Source organism: Lepisma saccharinum, chromosome 28 (assembly GCF_977018435.1).
Source record: "Lepisma saccharinum chromosome 28, izLepSacc3.1, whole genome shotgun sequence".
NCBI classification, from domain to species: Eukaryota; Metazoa; Arthropoda; class Insecta; order Zygentoma; family Lepismatidae; genus Lepisma; species Lepisma saccharinum.
This window is the reverse complement of record NC_139256.1, coordinates 32468049-32486041: the sequence shown is the minus strand read 5'-3', so window position 1 is coordinate 32486041 and position 17993 is coordinate 32468049. Positions and strand designations below refer to the sequence as shown.

Genomic DNA, 17993 nt, shown 5'->3' with positions numbered 1-17993 from the left:
ATGGGCAGAGCACATTGTCTAATGATAGCAGGTAGGTGCTCAAGAAGGGAGCAAATAAGTACACATTAAAGTGCTGCAGCAAAAGCTTTTCGCATCTACTAGTTTGCACGGACGATACTAGATAGCATATGGAACTGAGAGCTTCTTCGCTCAAGCAAATAACGCTCTAACAGGCAAAATGAGCATTATAAGTTCGAAGTCCAGTAGTTCACATAAAACCCTAATTTGTCTGTGACAGTGGGCCCTCAAATATGGATCGTGAAGTGTAAGATGCAGTGAAATTAAAACTTACATGAACACAGTCATCATCTGCATGTTAAAATATAGTTTCGTCTGTATTACCAATATATAGTGATATGAAAATGAGCAGAGCAGATTTTTACATGTATTTCTAAGATTATTGTCACATTGAAATGATATCTGATTCTACACACTCGAGCGTAGCACGCTTGCACGTGGGAGATTCGATCAAGTATGAGCAAGCAAAAGTATTCTCATGCAGCACTCTAGTACACATGTTCCATTTTGGATGAATATGGTTCTCCCTCACTTAGTTTTAAACCTAGTAAATTTTCATAGATATGCTAACTTTCTGATGATTTTTGATTTGCTTTATTTTACTTCACTTTTTGTGCCACTTTTGGCTAACTTGTGAAGATGGGGATGAGTGATGATATGATGAAATTGATGAATGGACACTCACAAACATCCATGCCCAGGCTGTAATTCAAACCCGGGACACCTGGCATCGTAGCACGATGTGCTAACTGCTCTGCCATGGGGCCCAGCCTGATGATTTGACAATGTGTACAGGTGCATTTATATAAACACAAGCTCTGATTCTGAAAACTCTATTTTTACACATACATGCTCACCGTTGCAGCAAGTACTTGCAATGTTAGATGTCCCCTGTGAGAGCTCTTCTTTGACTTCCTATTCATGCAAAATGGAGTACACATTACAGAAATGACTGAAATCCTCATTTTCATTCATATGACCCAAAGCATTGCATTAGTAATGAATTATATTAATCTACAATTATAACAACTGTGTGCATGTGGGTGTGAATTCTCAGAAAAATCATCATGAATCATTTTCCAAAGGTAAAATTCCAGAACAAATTTAATTAATGTATCACGCTCAGTTTGAATCAAGCTGTAACCCAATGATTTTAATTTGAATAAATCGCATATTAAAAACTAACAGTATTAGTATTCAAACTTAGGATGGTAGTGAATAGAGGATATTATAGTGTATCATTATTTTGATCCAGTTCTAGGTAAAGTATTATAGTGAATTTTAAAAAGTTGGATCGATAATTGATTTAGAAATCTAGAACATGGACTTAGATGTAAACAGTGAACAATAGTAGTGATAAAGTAGCAACAATTCAGCCCCCTCATAATATGTTGACATTAAACAAATCTAAAAGAAATATAATAGGTGATTATTTTCTAGGGCTGATATTTTTTTCTTACGTGCAAGTATCTCACTGAATGTGCAAAAATTTCACACAGTTCCTACCGGGAATTGAACCAAGAGACCACTTGCACCTATGGCAATAATGCTAACCACGTGTCTATATGGGTGACCATAGTATATCTCCTGCACACACCAAAGCATAATCCATCACTTCGTATAATGTTATAGACATTATAGACTGCATCTGCCAAGACAATATTTTTACATAATAATTTTCCCAATTTTTACATGAACATCTCAATGATATGGTGTCTTACCTGCATCTATTGCTGCTTGTCTAGCTGCTACTTTGTCACCCATCTGCTGCACTACTTTTGGAGACGGCCCGATAAAGCGAATGCCAGCATCTAAACATGACTGTGCAAAATCTGAGCGTTCAGACAGAAAACCATACCCTGGATGAATTGCATCTACATCATTTTCCTAGAAAGTTTAAAAAGAACGTAATTATTTCTTACAACTAAAACAAATATTTGTATCAAGTTATTTAACAATGATACCATGCACTACATTTCAACCAATCAGGGTGTGAAATCCTGAGGGGAGAGGTGGGATTTCCCCCACCAAACATCTTGTCCTGAAAATAAATTCCATGGGAGAGATTTTATTATAAGAACAAAGAGAGCATTTCGTTTTAACTTCAAATATACTTTACTAAGAAATAATCACATGGGGCATTCCATTTGATTGAGTATAGTTGTAGCAAAAATGATATATTTAAATGGACTGTGACGAAAATAGTGAATTTCTAGTTTATAACGAGTTAGTCTAATCATGACATACAGTATGGTTAATTCTCTCAGGCTTGTACAAATATAATTTCTGCATCAACGATAAAAAAAATGCATTTTCCATTTACGTTAACAATGTTACAAATAGCATTATTATTCCAAGATACAAGGTGCACTCAATAAATAACCGGAAAAGTAGTATAAAAAATCTAAAATACGGCCGTGATTGTTATATGTTTGTTACTTTGTGAAGGCGTCTGTAAGCTATTCATAGCTGGGGCTGGCACGCCTGCCTCATGCACGGAACACTGGGAAACGGTTACACAAGATGACTGAACCTCTGGAGCAGTGAAGTGTCGTGAGATTTTTATTGAGTGAAGGCGTGAAACCGATAGAAATTCATTGCCGCATGACAGTTCAGTACGGTGACCCTGTACGAGTCGAACACGAGTGTACGAGTGGGCTGAGAAGTTCAAACAGGGCCTAACCAGTGTTGAAGATTCATTGCTCAAGTGAAGGGCTTGCCGGAAAGGTCATTGGGAACACAAGGGGCCAATTCTTGAACATTATATGCTCAGAGGTCATAATGTAAACAGTACCACCTACTCCAACCTTTTGCGTGAAAAACTGAAAGCAGCCATTCTGCAGACAACGTGGTCTGGTGTCTGCTGGTGTGCTTTTGCTCCATGACGATGCAAGACGACACACTGCTAGTGTCACATTGTCTACCACCGAGCGCCTAAAGTTTGAGTGCTTACCCCACCCTCCATATTCGCCCGATCTCGCACATTCCGATTTTCACACCTTTGGCCCACTGAAAGGTGACTAAGTGGATCGAGTTTCCAGAATGACGACAAAGTCCAGTCAGCGGTGCATGAGTGGTTACGCACGCGTCGAAAAGATTTTTTTCCTGTGGAATCAGTGCCCTTATCAAGTGCTGGCGTAGATGCATTGAACTAGGGGGAGACTATGTTGAAACATAGTACTGTAGTTCTTCTGGTGCTTGTAATAAATATTTGTTACAACATATTTCCGGATATATATTGAAGGAGTCTTGTATATATAACTTTTCAAAAAAAACAACTTGCTTACCTTTGCAACCCTAATAATTTCAGGAATGTTCAGGTATGCTTGTACAGGTGGTAGTCCTTTCCCTATAATATACGACTCGTCCGCTTTTTGCCTGTGCATGTGCATCTTGTCCTGCTCCGAGTACACAGCTACGGACCTTATCCCCAGCTCTGTACATGCACGGAACACACGGATAGCAATTTCTCCTGTTTTAAGAAAAAAGTAAATTTATGAACACACTTGCAATTGGCCATATAGCAAATGAACTACACTTGAGCATGCCACTATTTCAATTGAAGTGTTCATTTTCTGTAATGGCCCCTCCCCCCTAAATCTCTGTTCACATATTTCACATATTGCCATTGCCTTGCTTATACATTAGAAATAGTTTAATTTATACGCTAATGTGCACACTTATATAACCACAATTGCAACTTTCACAAACAGAGTACAAGAACAGCACAACACAGTAAGACGACAGCTAACATAAAATAGTATTGACCACATTCACAGGAATTTCTCTTAAAGCATGTGTTTTACATAGTTCATGAAATCAATTAAAACATAATATCGTTGACTTCTTATACATACAGTGCATACATTTTTGACCAGAATTTGCTATGTCTATGTTTTTATTACCGGTATGTTTTGTTGTATTTTATTTAATATTTTAATTGTGTGTTTTATTATGTTTTTATTTCGCTAATTAATTCTTTGTATACCATACAAACAAATATGTAAGGTAATGTTTCTAATGATTTTTTTTATAAATTTTCATTTGTTTTTAAGTCAACTTTCTTAATGAACCTGCAATTTAAAGTGGGATCCGAACCACTATGTGCCTCCACTTGCTATCAAACCCAGGACCCCTTGAGTACAAGGCAATATAACGAAATGTGAAAAAAATAGGCAATCCAATTAAATAAATGTACACATTCTAAAAGCAAATAAATCTATCTATCACAATGAATGGTGATTTCAGCAGTCCTTAAAGTGGAAATTATTAGGTGGGGGCAGTTTGCTTGACTCTTGGGGATAGATGGGTGGTTTAACATGATGGAAATGAAAGAGCTGGGGGTTGCTTTGTGTAAATTACCCTAGCTGAGAGATATTATCTGTGCACCTCTACACCTTGCTTCGAGCACTTTACGAGTTAAAATACATTGGGTACACTAGCACTTTTGGATTAATGATGAATTTGTTGAGGTGGTAAGCAAAATAAAACATTAATGCCTCCCCAGGATTCAAATCTAGGATTCTTGGCTAACCTCTGTACCATGAAGGATGGCATAAAATATATTTAACAACTTTCTCTTTTGGTAAAGATTTAAAAAACTCCATCAAAATTCAAAAACAGTGATGCAGGGATGGGTGAACTGTGGTACATCATAAGTACATTTTGGAAGGGGTACAGTACTCCCTTTTACCAACGAATCTATTACCCTTTTCACTGTCCTAGCCAAAATAATTTGACAAAAGTAGCTACTGTTGAAAGGATCTCACTGTAGTAAAAACATTACAGTAAACACCAATGTTTATTTTAACTTAATTATCTTTCTATTCAAAAGAATTCAAAATTCCATATTGGGATACTGGTTACTTTAGTTAACGTGTGCTCTTGGAAACTCTTTGAAGGTGGTTACAAATAGTTTAAAATGAGTGCAAGATGATGAAAAAACAAAGTTTGAAGTAGTGAGGCTATAGTTTAATGTTACTTTACATAGAGGGGGAAGGGCAGGTTACACATTTCTACAAGTTATCAATTGGAATATACAATATAAATTGTGATTGGCCTTTGTTCTTTGAATTATTGAGTAAAATTTTTGGAAACTAAATTCTTCCACAATAAAACATTCACTTTTATTAAAGTTTCAAATTTGTGGCTTTTGCACAAGAGATGTCAGGAAATAGATTTAACTTCAGAATGAGTAAATCTTGAAGGGTATCTTATTTTACAGTAAATGAGCGGGGAATCTGAAATGTTTCTGCACCACTGAGAAACTCATCATTTTTTTTTTTTTGTGAATCTAGTTCATTAATATTTCTTTTTAGATGAAGAAATGCATTGGATGAATAATTTTCCAAAATAGAATTGAAATTGTGCCTCTGATTTCTAATATAAATATTTCATACTTCTTAAGAATGTTGTAGCTCTTATAAGTTGTGGACTACCATTTTTATGGTTCTGGTGATCAATGACTTAGTATTTTTTTTAAATAAATGCATAATTTTTTTTGAAGATTTTACAGAATTATTTTTAGTGTTTTTTAATCATTTGTACATTGTTCATGTTAGTACACCATAGATATGATAATGATGTGTAGCTGATAAGTATTCAATTGAAAAAAACATAGTTTCTGAATGGACTTGAACTCAAACTTCCCATTCAGTGTGATACTGGTACACAAAATTTCCATTCTTTAATCTCAAGTGGAACCAGGTCCTAAACACAGTTGTTGATAAAAAAATGTTGAAAATGATAAAACTTCGTATGATAAAACTTTGTGATAAAAATAACATAATATCAGTGGTGTCTCGTGGCCTCAAATTTGGCCGGGGCTTATGTTTTAAAGAATTTAAAATATAATGACAATTCACATGATTACAAAAGAAACAGGTATTGTTGTGAAACATACCTTTCTACGAACGTTGACTCCTGTTCTTCTGCTCAGCAAATTTTGTTATTACTTTTTCGTTGAAGCCCTCTATGTTTGAAATGTATTCTATCTCTATTGCAAGCAAGTGCCAAGGCATTTGGTCTATCTTGTCCCATTGCATTTCTTAAGTAGGTTTTAATACGCTTCAATGTGCTGAAACATTGTTCAGATTCAGCTGTTGCCACTGGAGTTATTAAAACTATGTTTGTCATTTTTTTGTTTTTGAAAAGGTATCCTCTAAATAATTTTAAATAAAAAATGAATGCAATCTACTGATAGAGTTTATGTTTTTCAACTCTTCACTACAATAAAGAACACGAAGTTACCTTTTCTATGAAGGGATAATAAATCTGGGAAGATGCCTCTGTTTAAAGATTGTTCTCTTTCATTATGTCCTCGTAGAGCAAGTTCATGTCGACCACAGAATTTTAAGCAATCGATAATTCTATTTAATATATGCCTATTTTTCCGGACAAATTCATTGTGTCTTGTAATTGACAGCCTATGTCCTTCATCAATTTGTGTTCGAACATCAACCCTGCCAAACTCACTCAAACATAGCGAATGAAAGCCACCAAAACACTACAGAACAACACGCGAGATCGAACGCAACGGAAGTAGCCCCGAATCAGCACTCAAATCCATTGCACTCTCCCCTCCTCTCTCTGCTAGCACGTGACCTTCACTGTAGCGTAGGTGGGTGTAGGCCATGCCTTTCTTTGCGACGTGCCCCGGAAAGCGATAATTGACATCAATGCTGCTAGGAGCGCTGTCGTATCCATTGCAACAGACGATGAATTTATGTGGGTAAAAATCGCCTTTCAAAAGACTGTGTGATAGTTATGCGTTATGGTGATTGATAATTACGTGAATAGGTCAATTTTTCTTTAGGGGCTAAGCCCCGGAAGCCCCAAGGGACGAGACGCCACTGCATAATATTGATAAGTGTTGATTACAAATTTAAATTCAAATAACCTTAGGCTTGATTCCTGGTGGATGTGGTTGGGATCCCACTTGACACTGAGGGCCCACTTCCAATTAACGTATCTGAGCATAATGTGTGCTACTAACAAACAAACTGTCAAATTCCTATCCCACATTGAGAACAAATCTGATTCTACTAAATTCAATGGAGTTCATGAAATATGCTGTTCACATCATGGGCTGGTGTAATCAATACAATCTGAATTTATGCGATAATTTTTACATTCATTTCTTTCCACAGCAATGTAGATAAAACATGGATGTTTTAAAATACATCAGGCAAGTTTAGGAGAAGTTTCTAATCTTTTAAGAGCTAATGCCGTTCATTCTCATGGATTAGTGCATTTCATACATTGTTACAGAAAATAAAATCTCTCAACATCCTGAGAAAACGTCATCATTAATATTTCCCTTTTTATGCATATTTTTATTGTTTTATTAAGATAATGCACAATTACTACTAACAAAGTGTAAAGCAAAATTTAAAGAATAGAAAAATATCTGATTTTATGTGAAATATTAATGAATTTTGGAAGATGAGGTTAATGATTAACAACAAGAAGTAAAAATATTCACAGATTCTGGATATTACTTTAAACTGTGATATTATTACTTGAATGATTACTTTACAACACAGGGCACTTCCACTCTGTAAGCAGCACATGCAGCATTTATTTCTGAAGGTTTCTTCCAAGTGACACATGTCACTTTGGTCTGAAAACTGCCCAGACAACTGATGGTTTCACACACTCTAACATGCTGTATTATTATTTGCATTATTTAGTATTGCTCTTCTGCCACTTTTGGCTAATTGCAAAGATGAGAAAAGTGATAATTAGATAAAATTGATGAAAGTACAATCTCAAATAGTACCAATGCCAAGACCAGGATTCGAACATGGGAACTTTTGTGGTGAGTCTGGAAGTCTACTTTTTAACATGCTTGGCCATAACATATTTCCAAAATTGAATATTTTGTCTTTTTTAAAAGCTGACAAATACTAAATTTGAGTAGTGATTCAATACCAACAATGATTAAATACACTAACATGTAAAATTCATGAATTTACACACTTTCTCCACCTTATAGATTTACATACCGTATTTATGCATGTATAATGCAGGTCCATGTATAATGCGCACCCTGGTTTTTGATGGGGTAAATTGAAAAAAATTATCTCATGTATAATGCGCAGTATAATCCAGGTTCAAGAAATGGCTATCTTAGTTGCAGGTCTTAAAGCTGTTGCTATGCCAATTAAGAGCTAATGACATCATATTTATCCAATGAGTCACCTGTTACTATGTGGGCCAAGAGGAGAATATTCTCTTGTCTAAACAGTAAGTCACCAACCCAAGCCACCTCCCCCCTCTCCCTCCACTGTGTTTAGCATTCCAAAGCTTTCACTCTTCAACCACCTTATTTATTCTGTAATAGTTGAAAGGGAGATCAAAATTACATTATGGATTTGCAGTGCTCAGGAAGTTAATTTCTGTTATTTCTTGCCCAACAAATACCGCTGATACACTGATACACATCCCATGCTCGAAGTCTGCCAGAATGGCACTGCTTTTCTTGTGTCGCAGAACGTTATATTACAAAGTGAAAAATCGTGGAAAAAGGCCTTTAAACTTTTATGCATGGTTTTGCTCATTTTCTCTTTCCTTTTTCTAACCATTCAAAATATATACTTTTTCCATGACTGACGTAACATTTATAAGAGGCCCATTCAGGACCATCAAACTAGCAGTTAGCAACACAAGATTTTTTCATTAAGGCATTTACCACTCCATATGTGTCATATTATTTGGCCAGTAATATATTTTAATTATTATTTTCTTTCATACAAAGTACCACAAAAATCAGAATGTTCCTTAATTTTGTGATGAATTTATTTCAACTGCATTCACATTAGTGTTGCCATATTCAGAAACTACAGAATTCAAGCTTTACAATGATTTGTTAAGTCATTTAATTAAATAAAAAAAAAATTAAATTAAATAAACATGAAAAAATTATTCCATGCATAATTCGCACCAAAGTTTTTGCGTGCAAAAGTTTGGGAAAAGAGTGTGCTTTAAACATGAGTAAATACGGTATTTCAAAAATCAAAAAAGTATATAAAATATCAAAGTAGTTGTACTCATGACTTTGTAGCTGTTTCAGGCACACTAAGGTTCAATCATTGATCCTCCGTTATATTTAATATTAATTAAATGACTTAACAAAACACTTTACAAATTCCAAGAAAGTTATTCATTGACAATCTAAAAATTTATAGAAATATTCACAATGAAAAATAATCCACCATGACATTGCAATGCAAGATGTAAAGAAAATAGAGTTAACCAAAACATTAAGAAATTCAAACTTGTAACTCGTTTATAAATAGCAGGGAGAAGACTAAGTAACAGAACATGGGGTAGTGTTTGATGATAAATTATTGTTTCAGTTCCATGTTATTTTAGACTGAACAAGGCATTATACTGACCCGTAAGACAAAGGAACACTTAACCCCTGAGCTCAAGGATGTATTTAGGGGGAGGGGTTCAATGGATCCAAACCCTTACCCCTCCAAGACTTAAAAATTACAAAATTAATTAATGAAAATAATGAAATAACTAAAATTAAATAATGAAAATATACTTGTTGTTTAATTGAGGGTTATTTATTTCTTTTAAACTTATTGGAAGGCAAGGATCATATTGTGATCATACATCTTCGAATGACAGTGGCAAAGATGATTTATGGAAGATTTATTACTACTTACAACATAATATTCATAAAATATTACCAAGAACTTTATTTTTCATCAACTGGATCTAACATTCTCTTTATATATATATTAAATTCTTTGACATTAATTTAATTGCCAGGGCAGTTGCACTTTTCTTTTTTTATAAATTTTGCCTGCCTGAACTATATGTAAGCTAGCTAATGAATACCTGCTGTTATACGAATTCTCATACAGACCTTTTACCTATTCATGTAATAAATATGAACATTTTAATTAATTTAAAGAATTATAATTATTTTAGTTTAAAGCTTATTATTATTATTTTCAGACAGTTGGTTCGAATCCCCCTCCCCCCTCCCCGAAACATTTTGATGTTTTGCAGGATTTAAATGATGATGAAAATATAAATGAAACAGACGTAAATAAGAATTGGGAGCACATACGTAATGCAATAGAATCAGCAGCTCAAGAAAGTATAGGATACCATAAACCAAGAAAAAGTAAGCCATGGTTTGATAATGAATGTCATAATCTAATAGAAATAAGAAATCAGGCTAGACTTAGGTGGTTAAATAACTCTGATGATACAAATCTAAACAATTATAATAGAATAAAACGAGAAGTTAAGCGCACGTTTAGAAGTAAATAAAGAGATTACTTGAAAAGCAAAATTAACGAAATTGAAACAAACAGCAAAAATAAAAATATCAGAGATCTATATAAAGGTGTAAATGAGTTTAGAAAGGGGTGGCAACCTAAAGTAAACTTGATAAAAGATAAAGACTGTGATTTTCTAGCTGACCCAAGCGATATTCTAAATAGATGGAAGAACTACTTTAATGACCTTTTAAATGTCCATGTAGGAGATAAATCAGAAGTAAATGAAGTCCACACAGCAGAACCTTTAGTTCCAGAACCTAACTTGACTGAAGTTAAAGATGCTATTAAAAGTCTAAAGAATAACAAAGCACCTGGCATTGATTTAATACCAGCTGAGTTAATTAAATATGGTGGAAATTCATTAATATGTCAAATTCATAAATTAATTTGTTTAATATGGAATAAAGAAGAAATCCCTCAACAGTGGAAAGAATCCATAATTGTTCCTGTGTTTAAAAAAGGTGATAAAATGAACTGCAATAATTACCGTGGAATTTCTCTACTCTCAACAACATACAAAATATTGTCTAACATTCTTTAAACAAGACTAACCCCATATGCTAATGAAATTATAGGTGATTATCAATGTGGATTTAAACGTAACAGATCAACTACAGATCAAATTTTTCACATCAGACAGACACTTGAAAAAAAGTGGGAATATAATCAAAATGTCCATCAGCTATTCATTGATTTCAAAAAAGCATATGATTCGGTCAAAAGAGATAAATTATATAATATATTAGTAGAGTTTGGAATACCTAAGAAGCTTGTTAGTATGATAAAAATATGCACCAGTGAAACAGAAAGTAAAATTCGTGTAGGTATTAATATGTCTGACAAATTTACAATTCATGATGGGTTAAAACAAGGAGATGCATTATCTCCATTGCTCTTTAATTTTGCCTTAGAATATGCTGTTAGGAAGGTAAAAGAAACTAAAGAAGGACTAAAATTAAATGGTGTGACTCAGTTGTTAGCATATGCAGATGATGTAGACTTACTAGGGGATGATATAAATACAATTAAGAATAATGCTAAAATATTTTTCAAACCTGCTAAAGAGATAGGTTTGGAAGTTAACAAAGAGAAAACTAAATATATGCTTACAGGCTGAAACCAAGTGTTAGGTAATAATCAAAATCTAATTATTGATAACAACTCCTTTGAACCAGTTTCCAAATTCAAATACTTAGGAGTAATATTAACAAATGAAAATTATATTAAAGAGGAAATAAAAAGTAGGCTTAATTCAGGAAATGCATGTTACTTCTCTCTTCATAAACTTTTGTCTTCTCATTTAATATCTAAGAAACTAAAAGTTAAAATATACAAAACAGTAATTTTGCCTGTAGTATTATATGGATGTGAAACTTGGTCCCTTACATTGAGAGAGGAACATAAATTGAGATTATTTGAAAATAAGATCCTTAGGAAAATCTCTGGACCTAAAAGGGATGAGGAAACAGGTGAGTGGAAAAGGTTACATAATTTAGAACTACATAATTTGTATTCATGTCCAGATATTATTAGAATAATTAAATCAAGAAGACTTAGGTGGGCAGGCCATGTGGCACGAATGGGAGAGGAAAGAGGAGTTTACAGGATTCTTGTTGGGAAACCAGATGGTAAGAGACCTGTAGGAAGGCCAAGACGAAGATGGAGGGACAACGTTGAGATGGACCTAAAGGAAATCGGTAGAGATGGAAAAGAGTATATAGAACTTGCTCAAGATAGGGAAAGATGGAAGGCCTGTGTTGCTGCAGCCATGAACCTTCGGGTTTAAGAAGGCTAGGGAGTTAGTTAGTTAGTATGTGCCTGCCTGAGCCTTAGGTTATGATGTTTTGGGCACCTTTGAACTCAACACTTTTCAAAACATGGTGATACAAAATGAAAATTTTACCAGTCATTGTGGAATTTAGTTAAAAGCGTTATTGACTATTGACTGAAATTGTTAACAAAACTGTAAAATAAGTGTCTTACCACCATGATTTGGTAGAAAATGTTTTTGAATAGTATTCTGAAATGAAAAGAAGTTTTGTGAGACTTTTAGATTTATTTTTCTATTTTGGATCTGTTATGTTATTTTCAATTAGAATATTATTTATATTTTCAAACTGTGGAACCTATATTTGTTTTTCTCACATTTCTAGTTAAAGCAAACATGGCCACAGCAAAAAAATATTTTTTTTGAACAAATTCAAGGGGGAAGTGTTCAACTATAACTGATCCTATACTTAACAGTATTATAAACAGTTGCTTTGCACTATACAAGTGTGTTTTATAGGATGACATATAGGTTAAATCTATCAACTACACCAATCACTCGCAAGTGGAAGGGGACGGGAAAGTAAGTCAGAGGTTCTAGGTTTGAACTCTTGTCAATGTAGGTTAAAATCTTATCCAACAACAGTAATAATTTTGTGAAAACCAAAAGGTATTTTTCAGACTGAGCCAAGTGAAGTGGGGGGGAGGGATCATAGGTGGGCTGTGATTCCAAGACAAGTTTCTTCTTCTTCTCATGGTGTCACAGCCCTGAATCGGGCCTTAGCCTGTGTGATCATCTGCCTCCACTTCTCTCGATTTGCTGCTGCTGCTTCCAATCTTCTTGTTCCTAATATTATTGCAGCATCTCTCTTTATCGCCTCCTGCCAGCGGTCCCTGGGTCTCCCTACAGGCCTTTTCCCTTCAATTCTTGATTGCATTACTCTTTTGGGTATGCCTTGATCTTCCATCCGGGTTATGTGTTCTGCCCATTCTAGTTTTTTTATTCTGATGGTGGTCGCCAGATCTATTTCATTATATATTCTATAAATTTCTTGATTATATCTTATTCTCCACCTTCAGTTTTCATTCACAGGACCTAAAATCCTATTGGATTTGGATGGATGGTGTTGATGGTGTTTGCGGCATGTTTATTTAGGGTAGGGCTACCATATTTTGAAATGCTAAAAAGAGGACATTTTCTTCGAAAGACACACACACACCATCAATTTATTCACAAACACAAAAACATTACATAAATACAATTTGTCACCATTAAATAAAATTACTTTATTTTATCTTCATGTTCACTGCCAGGTTTCGTGAAAAACTGAGTCAGTTTTGTAGATGAAGCTTCACCTCTAACGGCTCTTTTGTGCTTTTCGCACTCCACGTGTCGTGTCCTTGCAAGTCTAGCCCTCCTTTGTTTGCCACAGACACACATGTACCGGGTTTACAAACCATACACTCGCCTTCAAAATTGTCTCTACCACGTCTAAAACATGAATTCTTTTCTTGTAACTCATTAGTAACCTTGCACTTTCTTTTAGGAATATTAATAGCTTACACTGTGTTCGCAAACTCTAACTTCCACTTCGAAACACGAACAAACGAATGACGTGGAAGTCACATCGACCGGAACTTCAAACTAACAAACGACTAATGCTTAGCGCATCCTCCAGTACTCCCAATATCAGAAGTTTAATGATTCGAGAAGTTGTAACTTCGTGATCTCTGACCTTTGATGATTGGATAAAAGTAAACATTTTAACAAAAAGTAAAAACCCGCCCGGACGCAAATTTCACAATCCGAAAAGAGGACATGTCCGGGAAAACCAGGACGTATGGTAGCCCTAATTTAGGGTCCAGGTACTGTCATACCATATTACTGGTCTTATCATTACTTTATAGAGTGTTATTTTCCTTTTATAATTTACCTATTTTGATTTTAAAATTGATATCAAGGAGTAATATACTTTATTGGCTTGATGGATTTTCTTCCTTATATCTTCTATTTCCTCATTATTTTCTGTAATCCAGGCCCCTAAATATTTAAATTGTGTGACCACTTCTAATTTTTGAGAATTACTTGTTAGTTCTTTTGGCTTCCTTCTCTTCCTTTTTGTTGTTATCATTGCTTGGGTTTTATTGGGATTTATATGCAGGCCAACTTCCCTTGCGTTCTTCTCTAATTCTTGGAATATTTCTATTGCTTCTTTTTGTGTTCGACTCATGATGTTCAGGTCGTCTGCATATCCAACTATTTGTACCATTTTGTGCTCCAATAGTGTATTTGCATTTACTGGTATTTTCCTTATTACGTACTCCAATACTATGTTTCCAACACAAGTTTCAGGAATTCAAAAGATTTGAAAATTACAACTCGACTGTCACAAGAAAAAACTCTCTCAGCAATGTCTTCCTGTCGCATTTTTATAAAGTTTTGAAAAAGTATTTTAAAATAAGTTGCCAATTCTGGTTTCTGTACTTGCATTAATCCTATATGCCAGAAGTTTTGAAGCAAGGACAGGGAATGTGGGTTCAATATGGGCCATGGGCATTCTTAGTGTGCCAGTCTGAGGCTTCGAAACAGATTTATCCAGAACAAACAAACCTTTGTGTCCCACTCACACATGCAATTGTTAAGTTATTTTGGCTGCTACTCAAACATGCAGTATCAACATTTGGACTTAATCCATGAGTATGTTAAGACATGACAAAACTATTGATACCTTAGTATTTTTTTTTTCTTTTAATATGAATGTAACAATTACACTCCCTTACCTCTATTTGCACAAAGAACGCTCCTTATTGCTTTGTACTCTACATCTGTTGAAAAGTTCCTTGTTAAAGACCAATGAAGAAAGATTTGTGAGGATGTTTTCAACTGCAAAGCAGTTTTACGGTAGACACAGAAGCTCAGCATTTTGATTTTTTTATAACTGGAAAACTATTCGACAGCCAAGGACTGAAGTTTGTGAAAATAAATTATCTTGATCCTTAGCTGGCTTCTGTTAATTCAGAACATCTGCAAAGAAAAGTCAAAATAAAATTGAGTACAAAATTAAAATTCTTAGTTATGAACAAAAACTATTCTGTACAATGTGCAATGACATTTAATATCAATATTTATTTTCAATTATTTTACTGGAAAGGTGTAAATGAGAATTTTTAGCTATTGTACACAGAAGTTGCAACTTTACTGAACTAAAACAACATTCCATGGAGCTATAGTCAGAGATGTTAGGGAAATACTTGTTATCCCCAAAATATTCCATCCTACAGTAACATTTACCATAATATTTGAATCAAAAACCTTCACATTATTTATGTAGAAACCTTTGCAAATAGATCACAACCAGGGTTTGCCACGGTGGGCCCAGCCCGAAAAAAAACAGGATTTTTTTTTGGGTTGGGCCCACTTGAAAAAAAAAGCATTTTAAAACCCAGTGGGTTTCTCAATTAACTTTGGTATTTCAGTGATTTCTGAAATGAAGGAACGTCATAGAGGTGTGTACTAATGAAGATTGCATTTTAGATTCTTAGAATGCGATCACAACTGTCTTTATAACTCGAGATTAATTTTGCTATCTAAAATGCACAACACTTGTAATATTGAAATGAAGTAGAATGAAATATCAGAGATCAGTGCACCAATACAAACGTTTAATCTTTATAAAGAAGTTACATAGGCCTATATTAAGCTGTATATTCTGCAGGTACTTTAGACAAAAGATTCCAATATGTATGTTGAACCAGGGGTGCCCATCCCCCACCTCCAAGGCCCATGATGCACTTCCCCAAAAGGTAGAACATTTACCCCCAGTTTATGCCGAATTAATTACTCAAACTATTTTTGTCTGACAACTTTTTCTCATTTAGATCATTCGGCGCCCATGGCCGACTCTCGCCGCCCCTAGCTACAGCTCTAAACTTGACGAAAAGTAGAAAAGCGAGTGAAGCAAGCAAGAAAATTTTACAAAATGAATTTTTATTTGCATAAAATTTGAAATCGAAGGGGTAATTGCTCCTCTGTGCCTCCCTTGCAGGTGTCCTTGGCCGTCAATGTTTGTCCCCCTTGCTACACTAGAACTGACTTCCGTCGAAGTTGGGGGGGGGGGGGGATGACCCCCTGCCCCCATGTGGTTGCGTTACTGTATAATACAGACATATTTAAGCAATATATATTTACTTTAGATATTTAGGCTCACTGCCATTGTTAGTCAACCTTATTCTGCACAGTTTGTTTGCTCGACTAACCTTGTTATAATGCAAATACCACGCCCCCTCATCCAAACCGATTCTAAAGGCATGAGAGGTGGTGTTTCATTTCAACCCTATAGCCGCGATCACCACAGGTAGGTGGAAACTATACATAATTATCCAAAACTAAAAATCAATAACAAGTCAATCAAACGATACAATACCCCCATTTTTGTGTGAAGATTATACAATTGGTATAAAATTTTGTAATAGTGGGTAGGTTGAACGGCAATTACAAATGTGAATTATTACATGTATTCACATTTTATTTATAAAAGCTCGACAAAACACAATCAAACCCGAAAAACCAATTAAACCCGAAAAAAAACCCACTAAACCCATCTGGGCCCAGGTAGGTTTTTTTTTTAAAAAAAACTGTTTTTTTTTCAAACCCTGATCACAACCAATCTTTTCTACCTGCTGTACTTATTTGGATATAAATTACGTAAATGTAATAATCTGTTTCTTACAAGTGTTCAAAAGCCTCCCCAGATAGCATAGTGGTAATGTCATTGCCGTATAATCCAAGGATACCAGGTTTGATATGCCTGATTGGTCTTTCTGTGCATAATGTGGAATTAAAAACAAACTGAGGCAAGTATTAAAAAAAAAACAGTCTTTATGTAATTTTGTACTACATCAAGGCTGCTGTGACCGCGTACTTCACTGTTCATGTTCTATCTTGTTACAATCATTGAAATGACCTAATGTAGGGCTATACATATATATACACCCTGTCCCAGCTAACTTTAGAGCAGGGCCGCGCATATCGGCAGAGGCGGTGGAGGAAAATCGAAGGAACGTACATGTACTGTCCAAACCGTAGTCCGTACGCTAAATGCACGGCTTGTCAAACTTTGCTCTTGCAGTTTTATCCCTTATATTTCCCTAAGAAATTCTTAAACCAATCGTACGGACCTGGAGACAAAAATACGGTCCGTTTGCCATGTGCGTACGGTATTATCCTTTTCAAAAGTTTGCAACGCTTACAGAAAGAAGGAGGAAATCGGGTAACTCCCGTCGCCCATTACACAATCCCGTTTCTCTCACTGTTCATTGGTGGAGCCGTCTCGCGTCACTACTTGCGCAGAGACTTGTTCTCGTTCGCCTGGTCTACAGTTAGCTGGTACGGATAATAGTACTATATATCAGCACCTGAAGTGGAAAATGTTAGCTGGGGGGGGGGGGGGGTCGAGCCTTGAGGTTAGCTGGGGGAATGCTCCTACGGTTTAACATGGTAACAATGAGACAACTGGGGGAGGGGAGATACTATCGCCCCCACACCCCTCTCACTTTAGCACTGCTATATATGTATAATTGTGTATGCATATATGTATGTATTGGCTATATATATATATATATATGTATGTACAACACATATACACACAAATTTGACCCCCTTCCCCCCATACATCGACCTAACTGACCTTTTGAGGGTCAATATCTGACAAGCAGATCGCCAATGGGTCATTCTATCGAACACCTCTGCCACTGTGTATTGGCTTTTGAAACTAATTTCTGCATTTTCCGAGTCCCCAATTTTTTTCATGATGTTTGATCAACACTGACATTTTGGAGCCCTTACTGGTGATCAAACCATAGCAGTGGCGAAGCGTCCTATGAGGCCCGGAGGCCGGGCCTATC

The 17993-nt window shown here is 35.3% G+C and overlaps 1 protein-coding gene across 2 annotated transcripts in view; it reads right to left on the bottom strand.

Moving 5' to 3' along the window:
• PCB (Pyruvate carboxylase) overlaps positions 1-17993 on the bottom strand; it is a 172701-nt gene that overhangs the window by 56674 nt on the left and 98034 nt on the right. For both annotated transcript variants that reach the window (XM_083114098.1, XM_083114099.1), the window contains exons 2-4: positions 14871-15114; positions 3306-3490; positions 1740-1905 (exon numbers count right to left, since the gene is read on the bottom strand). In XM_083114098.1, the coding sequence (XP_082970224.1) occupies positions 1740-1905; positions 3306-3490; positions 14871-15012 (493 nt within the window). In that variant the 5' untranslated portion in view covers positions 15013-15114. The remainder of the gene's footprint in view (positions 1-1739; positions 1906-3305; positions 3491-14870; positions 15115-17993) is intronic.